An 18,799-nucleotide genomic window follows, 5' to 3' on the forward strand; every position below is an offset into this window, starting at 1 on the left:
GTACTTGGCCTATGTTCAAGGATGGCAGAGTAGATAGAGAAAGCAAGCCAAAATCTTCAGGCCAGGCAAGAGTTGCAAAAGCTCTGGTATGACCACATGTTTGCAATGGTTGAATTCAAACCAGGGCAGAAAGTTTGTTTGTTGGAGCGTGTTGCTCCAAGTGCCCTCCAAGACAAATGGTCTGGACCCTATCCCACTCTTGAGAAGAAAGGGGAAGTCACCTACATGGTTGACTTAGGCAGTTGCAAAAACCCACAGAGAATTATCCATGTCAATGGCTTAAAACCCTATCATGATAGAGCTGATGTGACCATGCTCATGGTTAGAGATGAGGGACAGGAAGAAGAGAGTGAACCCCTTCCTGATCTCTTCTCCAGCGACCACACAAGATGGTTCAGTGGATGGAGTGGTCTTGACAGACAGTCTCACAGAGCAACAGCAGGCTCATTGCAGGCAAGTCCTCAACAAGTATGCTGAGTTATTCACCCTGAACCCTGGAAGGACTAATTGGTGTACCCATGATGTGGACACGGGTGGTAGCTTGCCTGTCAAAAACAATATTTACAGTCAGACCATGTCAGGGACAGCATACAGTCTGAAGTCAAAAAGATGTTGGATTTGGGTGTCATTGAACCCTCAGAGAGTCCCTTGTCTAGCCCAGTAGTTTTAGTCACCTTACTCAAAATGAGAGTCCGTAATAAAACTGATGCACACCTAATCCCAAGAGCTGATAAGTTCATTGACAGGCTAAGGGCAGCCAGATATCTGAGTACTTTTGATTTGACATCAGGGTACTGGCAGATTGGCCTGACTACAGGAGCAAAAGAGAAGTCAGCATTCTCTATTCCTAGTGGGCATTATCAGTTCACTGTTATGCCCTTTGGACTAAAGGATGTCCCGGCCACCTTCGGGAGGTTGGTGAACCAAGTCCTTGCTGGTCTGGAATTCTTTAGTGCAGCTTACCTTGATGACATAGCTGTCTATAGTTCTAGCTGGCTGGATCACCTAATCCACCTAGGGAAGGTCCTTGAGGCTCTGCAGAAGGAAGGCCTCACTATCAACACCAGTAAGTGCCAGATAGGGCAAGGCAAATTTACTTACTTCGGCCACCTAGTTTGTGGGGGTCAACTTCAACCTTACCAACCCAAGATTCAGACCAATCTGGCTTGGGAAACTCCCACAACCTAGAATCAGGTCAGAGCATTCCTTGGCCTAACTGGATACTTTAGGAGATTTGTGAAGGATGATGGCACCCTAGTTCCCCCCTCGCAGAAATAACCTCCAAGAAAACGCCAAAAAGTTAACCAGACTGTGAGTTGTCAAAGGGTCTTTGACTCTTTGAAGAATGCTAGTTGCTGTGATCCAGTCCTACAAGTTCTTGATTGGCAAGACAGATGCCTCTGAACTGGGGGTTGGAGCGGTCCTAGCCCAGAAAAATTATGATGGAAATGACCAGCCTATTGCTTTTATAAGCAGAAGACTGCTCCCTAGGGATCAAAAATTGAGTGCCATAGAGAGGGAAGCCTTTGTTGTGGTTTGGGCCCTGAAGAAGCTGAGGCTATACCAGTTTGCCTCTCACTTCATAGTTCAGACTGACCAGAGGCCTCTCAGATGGCTACAACAAATGAAGGGTGAAAATCCCAAACTGCTTAGGTGGTCCATTTCCCTATAGGGATGAACTTTCAATTGGAACACCGACCTGGGACTGCCCATGTTAATCCAGATGGCCTTTCTAGGTTCTTCCACTTAGATGATGAAGACATACTAATGGAAGAGTAGTCTCATTCTCTTTGAATTGGGGGGTAGTGTGAAAAGGGCCTCTTTTGGCATGATTAGCCCCCACGTTTGCCTGGGATGTGATAAAGCCTCAAAGTTGTTAGTGCCCAGGGACCGTGCAAATCAGGTTACCTGGGCCGGATCTCTTTTCCTACAATTGTTGTGATACATTGGCACAATAAGCAACACCTTTACCTGCCACTATAAGTCTCTAGTAAATGGTACTTAGGTACCCAGGGCATGAGGAAGTAAGGGTAGGCCCCTGAGGGCAGCAGCACAGATTGTGTCCCCTCTAGGACGATGCATCCAGAAGCACCCAGCACTGCCATTGCAGTTTGAGTGTTCTGATGCAATCCTAAAAAACGAACTCAACATGGCACACAGCCTGTCTGCACTGTCCACTATACAGTGCATACACTATAGGTAAGTCACCCCTTTGGCAGGCCTTCCAGCCCTAAGGCAGGGTGCACTATATGCTATCTCTGTGCATAGATGCATGAACAATATGCTCCTACTATGTCTTTACCAAACCTGGGACATAGTAAGTGAACAGGGCAGCCATGTTAATGCATGTGCTGGACACTGGTCAGCACAAGTTTCACAGCTACATGATGGCTACCCTGAACTCTGGGTTATTTGGTATCAAACAACTCAGAATGGCAATTCCAAAATGGTAACACTATTCGATTTTTTTTAAATGTACCCAGGGGTCACCTTAGTGGTGCCCCCTGCAAAAGATAACTACCCAGACATGATTGCTGGTCGATCAAAACCAGCCTGCCACCACCAGACAAGATTCTGAGTCCATGGAGTAAAAGATCCTGTCATCTGGGATTCAGAGCAAAGCCTTTCCTCCCTTGGGCATGTGCACTGCCCTACTAGCGAGCTTCAAAGGGCATACCATCTGTTAGAAATGGGGTCTCTGGTTGGCAGTCAGTTTGCACTCTGTCCAAGCAGGGACCCTAACTCTAGTCAGGGTAAGGGAGATACACACCTAGGATAACTCCTGCTCACCCCCTTGGTAGCTTGGCACAAGCAGTCAGGTTTATCTCAGAGGCAATGTGTAAAGTATTTTTACTAACACAGTAATACAGGGACAACTCTACAAAATGGACACCACACCAGTTTAGAACAATAGCCAATATTTACCTAAATCAAACAAGACCACAATTACAAAAATCCAACATACACAAGCAAAGTTATGATTTTTTAAAGATTAAACTTCAGTATAGCATTTACAAACACAAGTGCCTCGATTTGGTGATATCACAGCATTGTGGCGGAGTCGTTTCTAACAATCTGACGCTAATGGCGCCAGTCACAGAATCACATGGATCCCCAGGTACAGGACCTTGTGTAAATGAGGAAACAAGCCGGTGCACGGAGTCGGGGTTCAAGGCATCGCTGGATCTGGTGTAGCGTTTGTTGCGGAGCTGTGGAGGTGAGGTGGCGTTGGTGCAAAGTGTTGGATCAGTGCACTTCCAGCGAGGTCGATATTTGACAGTCATGACGTGGTTCAGCGAAGTCAGGTGTCATGGAGGGCAGTGACACAGCACTTCAGGACTCACGGAGTCATGGATGTCAACGAGGCTGTGGTGGCATCAGGCCTGTGGAATCATCGCACTTCCAGCGAGGAGCACGTCTTCAGTTTCAGGCGGGGTCAAGGGACACAGCAGCTGCGTCAGCCCTGAGTCGTCCAAAGTCAGTGCACTTGGTTCTTCTTGGTTTTTCACCAACCTCTCCTTTCAAAGGCCCAGGGACTGAATTAGGCACCACTTGGCAGGGTAGAAGTCTCAGCAGAGAGTCCAGGTGCTGGTATAGGAAGTCTTTGATGGCCCTGTGAATTCAGAACAAGGGGCAAGCTAAGTCCAAGTCTTTGAAGATACCTCTCAAGCATGAATATACCACAAAGTCCAGTCTTTGTCCCCTTTCTCAGGCAGAAGAAGGAACTGCAGGGTATCCCAACAAAGCACAGTCACAGACAGGGGCAGTAATTATCTTTTAGCTCTTCAGCTTTTCATTGCAGAGCTTCCTCTTGAATTCTTGCAGTGATCTGAAATCTGGGGTTTAGGGTCCAATACTTATACCCCTTTCTGCCTTTAAAGTTGCCCAACTTGAAAGAAAAGTCTTTGTTGTTTACAAGATACTGCCTTTCCCAGGCCTCGCTCCGGACACACACCAGTGGTTTGGGGACTGCTTTGTGTGAGGGCACACACAGCCCTTTCAGCTGTAAGTGACCTCTCCTCTCTCAAGCCTAGCCCAGATAGATGGCCAATCAGAATATGGAGGGTACACCCCAGCATCCTTTGTGTCACTGTCTAGTGGAGATTCAAATACAACCCAATTGTCATTCTGACCCAGACAGGGAATGCACAAGCAGGCTGGGACACTGATTCCCATATTTATACTTTTTTATCGCCGCATTTGCGTCGTTTTTTGACGCAAAATCGGCGCAAACTTTCAAAATACAATTGCATTTTGAAAGTTTGCGCCGATTTTGCGTCAAAAAACGACGCAAATGCGGCGCTAAAAAAGTATAAGTATAGGCCTGAATGGTTTAAGCAAGAAAATGCCCACTTTATAAGGTGGCATTTTCAAATAGACAATCTAAAAAACAATCTTACCACAAGATGTATTTTTAAATTGAGAGTTCAGGGACCCCAAACTCTAAATCTCAAAGTCGAATTGGCAGTTTAAAACTGCACACACAGACACTTCAGTGGAACGTCTGAGTCATGTTTACAGGGCTACTCATGTGGGTGGCACAATCAGTGCTGCAGGCCCAATAGCAGCATTTGATTTACAAGCCCTGGGCACCTCTAGTACACTTTACTAGGGACTTACCAGTAAATCAAATATGCCAATCATAGAAAAGCCAATTACACATACAATTTACACAGGGAACACTTGTACTTTATCACTGGTTATCAGTGGTAAGGTTCCCAGAGTACCAAAACAGCAAAAACATAGTCCAGCACACACTCCAAACATAGTAAGTAAAGGCAAAAAGACAGGGGAGACAACACCAAGGATGCCAGGTTCAACACTACCCTCAACACTTGACCCCAGTCCTGTTGCTAGCAGCAGTTGGCTGCCCCTGATGCAAACCCCCACTTTTGGTGGGAGCAACAGTGGGAAAAGAGACAAAGGGAAGGAGGAGTGGTCATCCCCAGCTTGCACAACCCTTATAGTGTTACATGCAAGGTGAACTCTCCATTCCATTTTCCTCCATCTTGGATGGAAGGAAAATAGCCAATCAGGTGTAAGGAAGTAACCTCTGCCCAAAGGAAGTGGTCACTTAGTAGGTGTAGCTACCCCAAGGTACATGGCCCATTGGTCACTACCAGGTACCCCCTAAAACATCCTATAAATACAGTATTTATTGTGCATCCCTGGGACCAGAAATCAGATTCCATGGACAAAAGAAGGCTAGAAACGAAGAAGAACTGAAGTCCTGCTGCATCTACAAAGGTGCCAAACTCTGCGTCCTGCAACTAGGACTCAGGGCTGAGGGGTTGCTTGGATGTTGGGTAGATTCTGTAAGCACCCATTAAAAAATTCAAGAATCACCAGAGATCTCCTTCTAGAGTGAAGGCATCACTCTGCAACCACAAGGAATCAAAGACTGAGTGAAGGCCACTTCACTGACCAGCTGCTGACCAAGGAAACAAATGCTGTAACTGGATCACGCTTTTCCTGTCAGACTGTAAGGACAAACCATGCCAGTGTGCCAAGTTTGGTGGCACTGTGCCCTCCAGTGGCCAGACCTTGCAATAGCCCTTGATACTGTTCACCTTACGTCAGACACAAGCAGGACAGCCTACTCCAGACTGAATAAGGAAAAGAAGGAAGCCCTAGTCGAGGTACTTCAGGAACCACATGGACCTCCCACCAGGGTGCCCCTGCTGACCTGCAAGTGACCCTCCAAGGTAGCTACCTCTTGCTTTCAAGGGCACCTTTGCGCACAGCTCTTGACTCACTGATTCGCTCTGCACTGGCCACCCTGTGCCCTGCACCAAAGATGCAGCTGTGCCCTAAGTAACCTTCACCCCTGCAACCTCGAGACTCCAAGGGGATCCACCGGACTTACCTTTAAGCCCACCTGTGCAGTGCTTTTCCAAGTGGTCCCCCGCATTGGGCTGGCACCAGCTCCGTTGAGTTTCTGCAGCTGCTCCCGCCAGAACTGGGAATCACCTGAATTTCTCCAGCTGGGCCAGGGTACCCATGAATGACCTTGACATGCCTGCAAAATGCATTGCCTGATTTATTGTGAAGTTTCAAAGTATTTCTCAATTGATTCCTGTGGTGCGTAATTACACACAAAAAGACTAACTTTATTAAAACTTAAAACATTCACAACTTAAAAAGCACTTATCTAATTTTGCTGATCTTGGTTTTAAAAATTGTATAAAAATCTGAAGTATTTTTGTAAATTGGTCTCGAGTTATTTTTTTAGGTGTGTGACATGTGAGTACAACAAATGCTTTGCACTTCTCCAAGATTAGCCTAAATGCGGGAACAAGCTACCATAATAATTAGAGCATTCGGTCGTCTAGTTGTTACCTCTGTAAACCAACATGTGGTTGCCTGGATCCCCTGCACAGTGTGCCTAGTTTTGCACACTTCACACAGGGCTAGCCTCCTACACTTGGCAAATGTTTTGTGAGCAACATTCATGTTCAAATCTATTTACACAGATACTCTCAAACTGTTCTGCATGTCTTTACAGCATCATCTGGGCAAGGCGAAGGTAACAGCGGCCACGTCGGAAAGAAAGAAGGTGGGCACTGTGGTCCTGGTGCAGACACCACCAACACTGAGGGACCCAGTGCCACAGAGGGTGAGGGGACTGGCACAGAGGCCACGAGTGACTCCTATCATCTTCGGAGGCCTCTACAGATAACCAGTCCCTAGTGGTGACAGACTCTAGTGTGAATATTCCTCCTGCATCATTGTCCCCCACCCACATTTTCATTTTGGCTCTGCATGGACTACAGAGGCCTCAATTTCGTCACCATGACTGACACACACTCTATCCCCAGAGCTGATGATCTCATTGACAGGCTAAACGCTTCAAAATTCCTCAGTATTTTTGATTTAACATGAGGGCCAATGGCAATTCTGGGTGATGTTCGTTGGCTTGAAGAATGCCCCTGCTACCTTCCAAAGGTTGGTCAACAGGGTGCTGCCTGGAAAGGAGTCTTTCTGCGCTGCCTATTTAGAAGATATTGCTGTCCACAGTGCCTGCTGGAAGGGAACACTTGCATCACCTTCAAGAGGTGCTACAGGACCTGCAGCACGCAGGCCTGCCAAGCAAGGCCAGAAAGTGCCAGAATGGGCAGTGTTTTGTGGTGTATTTGGAACACCTGGTAGGTTATGGCAAGGTGCAGCCACCCCAGGCCAAGATTGAAATCATCATGGCATGGCAGCTATCTAAAACCCAAACCATGAGAGCCTTCCCAGACCTCAATGTCTACTACAGAAGATTTGCTAAGGTCTACATCTTCATTGTTGCCCCATTAACTGAGCTGATTTCTAAGAAGCAGCCCAGATTGGTTATCTGGACTGAGGCTTGTCAGAAACCCTTTGATTCTCTCAAGAAAGCCAATGCACTGCATCTGTGCTCAGGACCCCTGATTTCTCCAAGGAATTCATCATGCAGACAGGCACGTCAGAGAAAGGAGCGCCTAGACTAACAGGTAGCCTTCATTAGCAGGAAGTTACTTCCACAGGAATGGAGGCAGAGTGCCATTAAAAGAGAAATAGTTGCTGTGCTCCGGGCACTGAAGAAGCTAAGACCATACCTTTTTGGGACTCAGTTCCAGTTTCAGACACACCACAGGCCCCTCAGATGAAAATGAGGATTGAAAATCCTAACCTCTTGAGGTGGTCCATCTCCCTACAGGAAATGGACTTTACAGTGGAACATTGCCCTGGAACTGACCACACCAATGTTAATGGTCTCTCCAGATTCTCCTGCCTTATTGAAGAGAGCTCCAAAGGGGTTTGGTAGCTCGCCCCACTTTCAGCTGGAGGGAGGCTCATGTTAGAGCTGAGAGCCTTAGGGTGTTCTTCCCCCAACTTTTTGCCTACCTTCCTCCATTTTTCTGATCTTGTTTTTTGCTGTATTTAGGTCTCTGCACACTTTACTTTACTTTACTTCTGCCACTGCCACATCACAGCCCTCCTGAGAGACCTGCATTGGCTCCCTGTGAACAAGAGAATCACCTGCAAACTCCTCACCCACGCTCACAAGGCACTGCAGAACACCGGACCAGAATACCTCAACAGACGGCTCTCCTTCTACACCCCTACCCGACAGCTTCACTCCGCCGACCTTGCCCTCACCATCGCCCCACCCATCCGTAGAACAACCACCGGTGGCAGATCCCCCAAGACGTGGAACACTCTTCCCACCCACCTGCATCAGACCAAGGACCTCCTTTCCTTCAGGAGACATCTCAAGACATGGCTGTTCGAGCAGTAGCACCCCCCCTCAGTGCCTTGAGACCCTCATGAGTAGTACGCTTTACAAATACCTGGATTGATTAATTGATTTACCACATCTAACAAGTGCTCTCTCCCCTAAGTATAGTAACATTGGCTCCTACCAAATTGGCTTAATTAATTTACCTGTAAGCCCCTAGTAAAGTGCACTATATGTGCCCTGGGCCTGTAAATGAAATGCTACTAGTGGGCCTGCATCACTGATTGTGCCACCCACATAAGTAGCCCCTTAATCATGTTTCAGGCCTGCCATTGCAAGGCCTGTGTGTGCAGTTTTACTGCCACCTTAATGTTGCATTTAAAATCCTTTGCCAAGCCCAAAACGTCCCTTCTATTTCATATTTCATATGGCTCTATGTGATCCACAGGACCAGGTACAATGTATCTAAAAGGCAGTACATGAAACTTGTAATTTTTACATGTCCTGCTAGTGAAATCCCCCAAAAGTCTTTTTTCACTATTGTGAAGTCTGCTCCTCTCACAGGCTAGCAATGGGAATTCCTTTATATACTGTTAAGTGCTAATTTCCAATCTGAAAGGAGTGGCATTGTCATGTTTGGTATGGTTGAAATGGTAGTGAGAAATCCTGCTTACTGGTAAAGTTAGATTTAACATAACTATTTTAGAAATGCTACTTTAGAATGTTGACATATCTCTGCTCTTACTGCTCTCTGTGCCTTACTGCCTGTCTCCAATCCACATATGCTCTGTGCTGGGTGACAGGTCCCCTTGTGCATTCCATCCAGACAGCCATAAACACAGGACACTCAGCTGCATCTGCTTTCGTCTGCATACTAATGGGTCTTCGTGGGCAGGAAGGGCGAATGGGTTCTCGCTTAAACTTAAAAGGCTTTTGATTGACCCCACACAAATGAATGATAACACCCACAGATCTCCTGGCAGACAGGACAGGGCTGAAAGGGAACTGTAACACTTCAAAACCACTCTTTGAAGTCTCCCCCTTCAAAGGACTCAACTGGCTTTTCTGCTTGTTGCGCTGCTGCCCCCCAACTCTGCTAGAAAGACTGCCTACTCACCACAAGTGGTCTCCAAGGGCTTATTAGCTTGCCTTCTGTTCCCAAGTATTAGGGACATCAAATACTTGAACTATCTGCATCTTAAGTCTACAAACTGTGATCCTGCCCTGCTTGGAAATGGGCCTAATGTGCTTTACCTTCTGTGGTGTTCATCAAAACTGCCACAAAGCAACTCAGAGCATCGCAAAACCTTGCTGCGCAGCTGACAGCCTTACCGGATTCAATGCTGGGTGACACAACGCCTTGCGTGCAGCTGCCAGCCCATCAGAACAACTCAAAGCAACACCAGCATCTGCCAGGCCTCACAGCACAGCTCCCCAGGATTGGTGCAAAGCGACTCTAAGCCCCACAAAGCCTCACTGCACAGCTCCCCAGAATCAATGCCAAGTGAAGCTGAGCACTGCAAAGCCTCACTGCACAGCTTCTCTGAACCAAAGGCAGATGTCACAAAGCCTCGCACACCAACACAGAGAAGACCATGCACCAGGATTTAAAGTACTGTGTTCAGAGGGCCCAAGTGGGTCCCTGTAGCCAGCCCATATTCCTTTGTGGTCAGCCTGAACTTGTGACTTTTTCCCGGTCCAGCGCGACCAGAGAGCCAAAGTTATCTCTTTGCGCTTCTATGCACTATTTTCACCTAAATCTTTAAAACTGCATATCTCAGGATCTACATATTTGATTTTTGTCATTTTGGCCTTGTTTTATTTATAAAATCTCAATCTATTTTTTTGACCCAGTGACGTACATATATATATATATATATATATATATATATATATATACACACACATATATATATATATATATATATATATATATATATATATATACCCTCTCATATTTTGAATTTTTAAAAGAATTGCTTTTGGTATTTTAGGTACTGCAGTTTTGATTACAATTTTGTAATAAATATAGAATTTTAGCAATCTAGTGGTTCATTAGAATACTGTGGGGAGGCAGATGTCAGGGGCATAGAGTCAGATAATTGAGAGCAGGGAGGAGGGTGCAGAGGCAACAAATTGATCATGGTGGGCAAGAGGGAGGGGCAGTGACACTACAATGGACCATGGAGGGCAGGGGAAGGGGGCAAAGGAAATAAACTAACCATGTAGGGTAGGCAAGAGAGGCTGTGTCCAAATAATAGGCCATTGAGGGCAGAAGGGAAAGACAGTAACAGTACAACCCTACATGCCAACGGACCTGATTCAGGCAGGAGAATCCTGATGTTTTTAAGCCCAAAAGGGCTTAATTTTATCTGTCTCCTGCCTAAAATCTCTTCTTTTTCAATGTAATTCAATGAGGAAAATCAACTCCCCAGTTTTTTTTTTTAATCTACCTCTTACCAAGTTTGAAATGTTGGCAAGTATGGTACATTAGATCACTGACGTGAGGAGGAATGGGGTAGGGACATGGACTTAGAGAGCAGGAGGGCGATGGGTAGGGGCACCAAACTGACTTTACAAGGCAGGCATGGCGGGATTGCAGCAGAACAATACACAACACAGGACAAGTGGGACTGCAGTGCAGCACAATGGACTATGGAAAGCAATAGGGAGGGCACAGGGCAATGCACATGGAGAACAAAGAGAAGAGAGAAAAGAGGCAAGGGCAGAAAACTGACCATACCAGACAGACAGTAGGGACAGTTGCAACATAACAGACTATGAAGGGCAGGAGGAAGAGGGCAGGGGCACGACAACAGGCCTAACAAAGAATGAAGGAGGGAATAGGGGCCTGCACATGAAAAACAGAGGGCAGGGGGCAAGGGGACAGGGCTGCAGCAAGAAACTGACCATGTTGTGCAGGCAGGATGGGCACTGGAATCACAACACACCATGGAGGGCAACATGTAAGAGTATAATGACATAAACACAGAAAACAGGGAAGGTGGCAGGGGTCTAAGAGCAGCAATCTGACTACACAGCACAGGTGGGAGGGGCTGTGACAGCATAGAAGGCCATGCATGGCATGCAGAAGGGTTAGTGTCAGCAAAACAGCCATGGTGAGCAAGAGGGAGGGGGCAGGGGCATGCACAAAGGACCATGGAGGACATAAGGGAAGGGTAGGGCTGGACACAGACAAGAGAGGGCAGGGGAAGGGGCCTCACAACAAATCACCCAGGGGAGGCGGGGGAGGAGCAGTTTTAGTGCAATAGAGCATGGATGACGGAATGTAAGAAGAGAGTGGCAGCAATATGCACCATGCAGGAGAGGACAGAGGGGATGGGGGCATGAAAATCGGGCAGACCGGGCTGAGGTTGCAATGACAGGCAGCAGACATCTGACCATGATTGGCAGGTGAGAGGGGCAGTGGCAGCTCAACAAAACACTAAGAGTAAATAGGAGGGGCAGTGGCAGTTCCATGGAACATGGTGAGTTAAAGGAGAGAGCATGGGTAAGCACAGGGCAGGGAGAAGGAGGGTATGTGCAGCAAGCTAAGCACATAGGTTCAGCAGGAGGGCAATGATGGGGCATAGAAGTGGGCAACGGAGAGCAGGAGGAGTGGACAAGGACATAAAGCTAAATGAAGGGCAGTGACAGCATATCACACCATGCAGGACAGTAGGGAGGGGGCTGGTGCATGGAATTGGACAACAGAGGGTAGAGAGAAGGTGGATGGGCCAGCAACATAACTGTTCAGGGGTGTGACAGAACAACAGCCACTAATGGCTGTAATTATGGAGAAGAGGCATGGACTTGGACAATGGATGGCAAGGAGGGGGAGGGCAGAAGCAGCAAGCTTGGGTCGGGGCAGCACAATGCCAGGCCAGACCTTGTGTCCAACTCCACCCCCATCTGTGCATTGTGATAGGTATTTTACTTAATGTTAAAAAACCCTAGAAATTCACTGAAAAATAAACAAAGGTTAACGGGACGTTATAGTTAGGTTCAGATTATACATGCAGAAAACCATAGAAATTCATCTTTTATAGTTAGAGTTATTTTAAGTAACTATAACTCATGCCCTGAGGTAACTATAACTCGCACCCTAGTCATTCACAGGTTTCTCATCAATAAGTTCACCGCAGATGTTACAGTAATATTATCAATGATGTCATGAGTGATGTAATATCTGGGGTAATTAGCAGTGCATGGCCAGGGTGCAATATATATTCAAATAAAAAAAATCATTGGTTAAGGATAAGTGGATAAGTTATAGTAATGGAAACTATTTAATCGTTCTATAAAAACCCAATTTAAACTATACAAACATTAGAAATTCTAAACGTATAGTTTTAACTTAAATTTCCAATTTAAGCACCACTTTCCATTTACTACAGGTCACGCACCTTTGTATGCAGTCTTATCACCTCACTCACCACATTACATTAACAATAACTTACCACTCTACTGTGCAGTATGTTCTCACAAATGTAATTTCAGATGGAATAACTGTTGTTATAAATGCTTTAATTTCACATGCTATAAGGCATTTAATATGCAATGGTATAACTAGTGCATTGGAAGGGAAGCGGTGTCATAGAGAGTGGTAGAATGTAGTGGTATAGAGTGTATAACAAAGTTGCGTAGGGTGGAGTGGCAGACAGTTGAATAGTGGCGCACAGTGGAGTAGTATGCTATAGAGAACAGTGGAGTAAAGTGGGGTGGAGTGTCATAGAGGTGGTTGTGTAATGTGTCTTAGAGTTAACTAGAGTGTCATAGAGTGGAATAGAGTTGAGTAGAGTGTTGGTCAGAGGCATAGAGTGTAGTAGAGTGTTTTACGGTGGAGTGTAGGGGCATATAGTATAGTAGAGTGTCATACAGTGACATCAAGTGTAGTAGAGTGTTGTAGAGTGCATTTTTATGGAGTAGGGTAGAATTTTGTAGAGGGGAGCACTGTACATTAGAGTATCAGGTCGGTCAAAGATGCAATAAGTAAATGTAGAGATATCACTGAAAAGTGATATAAAGGGGCTCATTCTGAGCCCGGCGGGCACCTGTCGCGTATTTCAGTGTCTGCAAAGCAGACACTGAAATATAAAGTGGGGCCCTCTTACGGGGGCCCCTGCAGTGCCCATGCCATTGGCATGGGCACTGCAGGGGCCCCCAGGGGCCCCACGACACCCCTCACCGCCATCCTGTTCCTGGCGGTCGGAGCCGCCAGGAACAGGATGGCGGTGAGGGGGTCGGAATCCCCCATGGCGGCGGAAAACCGACGGGAGACCGCCAGTTTTCCTTGTCTGACCGCGGCCAAACCGCCGCGGTCAGAATGCCCTGCGGGGCACCGCCAGCCTGTTGGCGGTGCTCGCCGGGGTTGGAATGACCCCCAAAGTGTCTTAAGTCTTTTAAAAGCAACAAAGTCTCTTTCAAGCACAAAGTACCTGGTTCATGTGAAAAATCTCCAGGATGCAGGTTCTGGTTACAAGTTTGTGGAGTAGGGCCGCACAAGGGGTCCAGTTGCAAGAGAGAAGTCTTTTTCGTCCTGAGACTTCAGGGAACAGGAGGCAAGCTCTATCCAAACCCTTGGAGTGCACTTCTTCACCACAGCCAGGGAGCAGCAAGGCAGCAGGACAACAGCAAGGCAGCAGTCCTTCACAGAAAGCAGTCAGGTGAGTCCTTTGGGCAGCCAGGCAGTTCTTCTTGGCAGGATGCAGGTTCTGGTTACAAGTTTGTGGAGTACGGCTGCAGAGGAGGAGAAGCATGGAAACAAAGGTGTGTGCGTCGATTTCTCAGGCCGCACACGGTCGATGCGACGTTTAATTTCCACGCAGGGACGGCTGTGTGTCGATTTCCGGCGCTCTGTCGTGGATCCTCTTCGGGTTGCAGGGTTTTCAGGCACCCCGGTGTCTGTGCGTGGAATCCTGGGCTTGTGACAAGATCTGCGTCGTTCCGGTGGGCGTTGTGGGGAAATTTCTCCCGCACAGCAGACGCTGCATCAATTTCCCCTCTGGAAGTCGGGCTGCATCGTCCCAGGTCGGCTGTGCGTCGATCCGATGGCCCGTGCATTGTAGTTCCGGTCGCAACGCAGGCGCCGCATCGATCTTTTCTGTGCGAAGGCGAGTTGCGTCGTTCTGGTTCGGCTGTGCTTTGGTCTTAGCAAGCTGTGCGTCGAATTTTCACCGCACAAGGAGTCCAGTTGCAAGAGAGAAGTCTTTTTGGTCCTGAGACTTCAGGGAACAGGAGGCAAGCTCTATCCAAGCCCTTGGAGAGCACTTCTTCACCACAGCCAGGGAGCAGCAAGGCAGCAGGACAACAGCAAGGCAGCAGTCCTTCACAGAAAGCAGTCAGGCGAATCCTTCGGGCAGCCAGGCAGTTCTTCTTGGCAGGATTCAGGTTCTGGTTACAAGTTTCTTCTCCAGGAAGTGTCTGAGTTAGAAGGGGCAGAGGCCCTGTTTAAATACCCAAATGTGCCTTTGAAGTGGGGGAGACTTCAAAGAGTGGCTTAGAAGTGCACCAGGTCCCCTTTCAGTTCAATCCTGTCTGCCAGGGACCCAGTAGGGGGTATGGCAGTCCTTTGGGTGAGGGCAGGCCCTCCATCCTCCCAGCCCAGGAAGACCCATTCAAAATGCAGATGTATGCAAGTGAGGCTGAGTATCATGTGTTTTGGGTGTGTCTGAGTGGATGCACAAGGAGCTGTCAACTATACCCAGCCAGACGTGGATTGTAAGGCACAGAAAGATTTAAGTGCAGAGAAATGCTCACTTTCTAAAAGTAATATTTCTAAAATAGTAATATTAAATCCAACTTCACCAGTAAGCAGGATTTTGTATAACCATTCTGGCCATACTAAATATGACCTTCCTACTCCTTTCAGATCAGCAGCTACCACTCCAACAATGCATGAGGGCAGCCCCAATGTTAGCCTATGAAGGGAGCAGTCCTCACAGTAGTGTAAAACGAATTTAGGAGTTTTACACTACCAGGACATGTAAACTACACAGGTACATGTCCTGCCTTTTACCCACACAGCACCCTGCCCTAGGGGTTACCTAGGGCACACCTTAGGGGTGACTTATATGTAGAAAAAAGGGAGTTTTAGGCATGGCAAGTACTTTTAAATGCCAAGTTGAAGTGGCAGTGAAACTGCACACACAGGCCTTGCAATGGCAGGCCTGAGACAAGGTTAAGGGGCTACTTAAGTGGGTGGCACAACCAGTGCTGCACGCCCAATAGTAGCATTTAATCGCCAGGCCCTGGGCACATACAGTGCACAGTACTAGGGACTTATAAGTAAATTAAATATTCCAATTTGGTATGCTCCAATGTTACCATGTTTAAAGGGAGAGAGCATATGCACTTTAACACTGGTTAGCCGTGGTAAAGTGTGCAGAGTCTAAAAAGCAGCAACAACAGTATCAGAAAAGTGGAGGGAGGCAGGCAAAAAGTTAGGGGTGACCACCCTAAGGCTGTCAGTTCTAACAGTGGGTAAACTGTTCTACAGTGGAGTTGCACGGAGTAGCATTGTGTAGCTTGCACTAAAGTGGAGTGGAGTGGTGTCTTGAATAGTACAGTGCTATGCATAGTATAGAGTGGAGCAAAGTATTATAGGGATGAGTGGCATGTAAGACAGTGGAGTGATATGTGGTGTTATGGTTATGTGGTAAACTGTCAAAGAGCGGAGTAGAGTGGAGGGGCATAAAATGGATTACTGTGTTGTAGAGCTGAGTGAGGCAGAATAGAGTAGAGTGTGGTAGAGTGTGATACAGTGGAGTGGCATAGAGTGTTGTAGAGTCAACTGACCTAGGGTAGGTCGCTTCTCCTGCCGCTGCAGCTCCACCTGTCCAGGCCCCTGCCACCTCCAGCAGACCGTAAGTGCTCCTTTGTGCGCTCTCCTGTCCAGCTCCTCGCTCTTCTCCTCTCCTCTTGGCTCTCCCTTGTCCAGTTTCCCGTTTTTCTCCTCTCCTCTGTGCTCTCTCTTTGTCCAGCTCGTCTTTTCTCCTCTCCTCGCCTTTTCTCCTCTCCTCTGTGCTCTCTCTTTTGTCCAGTTCCTCGTCCTTTCTCCTCTCCTCTGTGCTTTCTCTTTCACCAGTTCCTCGCCCTTTCTCCTCTCCTCTGTGCTCCCTCTTTGTCCAGTTTCCAGTTTCTCTCCTCTCCTCTGTGCTCTCTCTTTGTCCAGTTACTCGTCCTTTCTCCTCTCTCCCTGGCTCTCCCCTCCTGAATTTCCCCTTCTACACTCTGCCACTGCGCCTTTATACTCCTGTGTATCTCGCCCCTCTTTTTCCACTGTGCTTTCTTTACCCCTCTGACTCTTTCTACTTTTGGATTTTTCCTGCCATCTTCGCCCTTCTTCTGTGAATTTCCCCTTTCTTCCCACTTTTTCTCTTTTTCGGCCTCCCGCCTCCCGCTCTCTGCTTTCCCGCTGCTGCCACCCGTGTGGCCCGCCCCACCTGCTCCCATTCGTGGCCCTCACTCCCGCCTCCCGCCCCCAGCTGACCCCTCCTCCCTCTTATGGCGGCCGCTGCGCGGCAGTGAGAGCGACCCTTGACCCTAGGGTAGGTTGCTTCCCCCACCGCTGCAGCTCCACCTGCCCAGGCCCCTGCCACCTCCAGCAGACCGTAAGTCCTCCTTTGCGCGCTCTCCTGTCCAGCTCCTCGCTCTTCTCCTCTCCTCTTGGCACTCTCTTGTCCAGCTCCTTGTCTCTTCTCCTCTCCTCTTGGCTCTACCTTGTCCAGTTTCCCGTTTTTCTCCACTCCTCTGTGCTCTCTCTTTGTCCAGCTCGTGTTTTCTCCTCTCCTCGCCTTTTCTCCTCTCCTCTGTGCTCTCTCTTTTGTCCAGTTCCTCATCCTTTCTCCTCTCCTCTGTGCTCTCTCTTTGGCCAGTTCCTCGCCCTTTCTCCTCTCCTCTGTGCTCTCTCTTTCCCAGTTTCCAGTTTCTCTCCTCTCCTCTGTGCTCTCTCTTTGTCCAGTTAATCGTCCTTTCTCCTCTCCCCCTGGCTCTCCCCTCCTGAATTTCCCCTTCTACACTCTGCCACTGCTGCATTATACTTCTGTGTATCTAGCCCCTCTTTTTCCACTGTGCTTTCTTTACCCCTCTGACTCTTTCTACTTTTGGATTTTTCCTGCCATCTTCGCCCTTCTTCTGTGAATTTCCCCTTTCTTCCCACTTTTTGTCTTTTTCGGCCTCCCCCCTCCCGCTCTCTGCTTTCCCGCTGCTGCCATCCGTGCGGGCGGCCCCCCCTGCTCCCATTCGTGGCCCTCACTCCCGCCTCCCTCCCCCAGCTGACCCCTCCTCCCTCTTATGGCGCCCGCTGTGCGGCAGAGAGAGCGACCCTTGACCCTAGGGTAGGTTGCTTCCCCCGCCGCTGCAGCTCCACCTGCCCAGGCCCCTGCCACCTCCAGCAGACCGTAAGTGCTCCTTTGCGTGCTCTCCTGTCCAGCTCCTCGCTCTTCTCTTCTCCTCTTGGCACTCTCTTGTCCAGTTCCTCGCCCTTTCTCCTCTCCTCTGTGCTCTCTCTTTGTCCAGTTTCCCGTTTCTCTCCTCTCCTCTGTGCTCTCTCTTTGTCCAGCTCGTCTTTTCTCCTCTCCTCGCCTTTTCTCCTCTCCTCTGTGCTCTCTCTTTTGTCCAGTTCCTCGTCCTTTCTCCTCTCCTCTGTGCTCTCTCTTTCGCCAGTTCCTCGCCCTTTCTCCTCTCCAATGTGCTCCCTCATTGTCCAGTTTCCAGTTTCTCTCCTCTCCTCTGTGCACTCTCTTTGTCCAGTTACTCGTCCTTTCTCCTCTCTCCCTGGCTCTCCCCTCCTGAATTTCCCCTTCTACACTCTGCCACTGCGCCTTTATACTCCTGTGTATCTCGCCCCTCTTTTTCCACTGCGCTTTCTTTACCACTCTGACTCTTTCTACTTTTGGATTTTTCCTGTCATCTTCGCCCTTCTTCTGTGAATTTCCCCTTTCTTCCCACTTTTTGTCTTTTTCGGCCTCCCCCCTCCCGCTCTCTGCTTTCCCGCTGCTGCCACCCGTGCGGGCGGCACCCCCTGCTCCCATTCGTGGCCCTCACTCCCACCTCCCTCCCCCAGCTGACCCCTCCTCCCTCTTATGGCGGCCGCTGCGCGGCAGAGAGAGCGACCCTTGACCCTAGGGTAGGTTGCTTCCCCCGCCGCTGCAGCTCCACCTGCCCAGGCCCCTGCCACCTCCAGCAGACCGTAAGTGCTCCTTTGCGTGCTCTCCTGTCCAGCTCCTCGCTCTTCTCTTCTCCTCTTGGCACTCTCTTGTCCAGCTCCTCGTCTCTTCTCCTCTCCTCTTGGCTCTCCCTTGTCCAGTTTCCTGTTTTTCTCCTCTCCTCTGTGCTCTCTCTTTGTCCAGCTCGTCTTTTCTCCTCTCCTCGCCTTTTCTCCTCTCCTCTGTGCTCTCTCTTTTGTCCAGTTCCTCATCCTTTCTCCTCTCCTCTGTGCTCTCTCTTTGGCCAGTTCCTCGCCCTTTCTCCTCTCCTCTGTGCTCTCTCTTTGTCCAGTTTCCCGTTTCTCTCCTCTCCTCTGTGCTCTCTCTTTGTCCAGCTCGTCTTTTCTCCTCTCCTCGCCTTTTCTCCTCTCCTCTGTGCTCTCTTTTG

At 48.5% G+C, this 18,799-nt stretch overlaps 1 protein-coding gene across 1 annotated transcript; it reads right to left on the minus strand.

Annotated features, from left to right (window-relative positions):
• Window positions 1-16,747: 16,747 nt before the first annotated feature.
• Window positions 16,748-17,239, minus strand: LOC138265120 (octapeptide-repeat protein T2-like). Its single transcript, XM_069212661.1, has one exon. The coding sequence runs from the start codon at window positions 17,237-17,239 to the stop codon at window positions 16,748-16,750; it is 492 nt and encodes a 163-aa protein (XP_069068762.1).
• Window positions 17,240-18,799: the final 1,560 nt, after the last annotated feature.

This window comes from Pleurodeles waltl, chromosome 11 (assembly GCF_031143425.1).
Source record: "Pleurodeles waltl isolate 20211129_DDA chromosome 11, aPleWal1.hap1.20221129, whole genome shotgun sequence".
NCBI classification, from domain to species: Eukaryota; Metazoa; Chordata; class Amphibia; order Caudata; family Salamandridae; genus Pleurodeles; species Pleurodeles waltl.

Coding starts and splice junctions, on each gene's coding strand:
- LOC138265120 (XM_069212661.1), bottom strand. CDS start 17,239: ATGCAGCAGTGGCAGAGTGTAGAAGGGGAAATTCAGGAGGGGAGAGCC.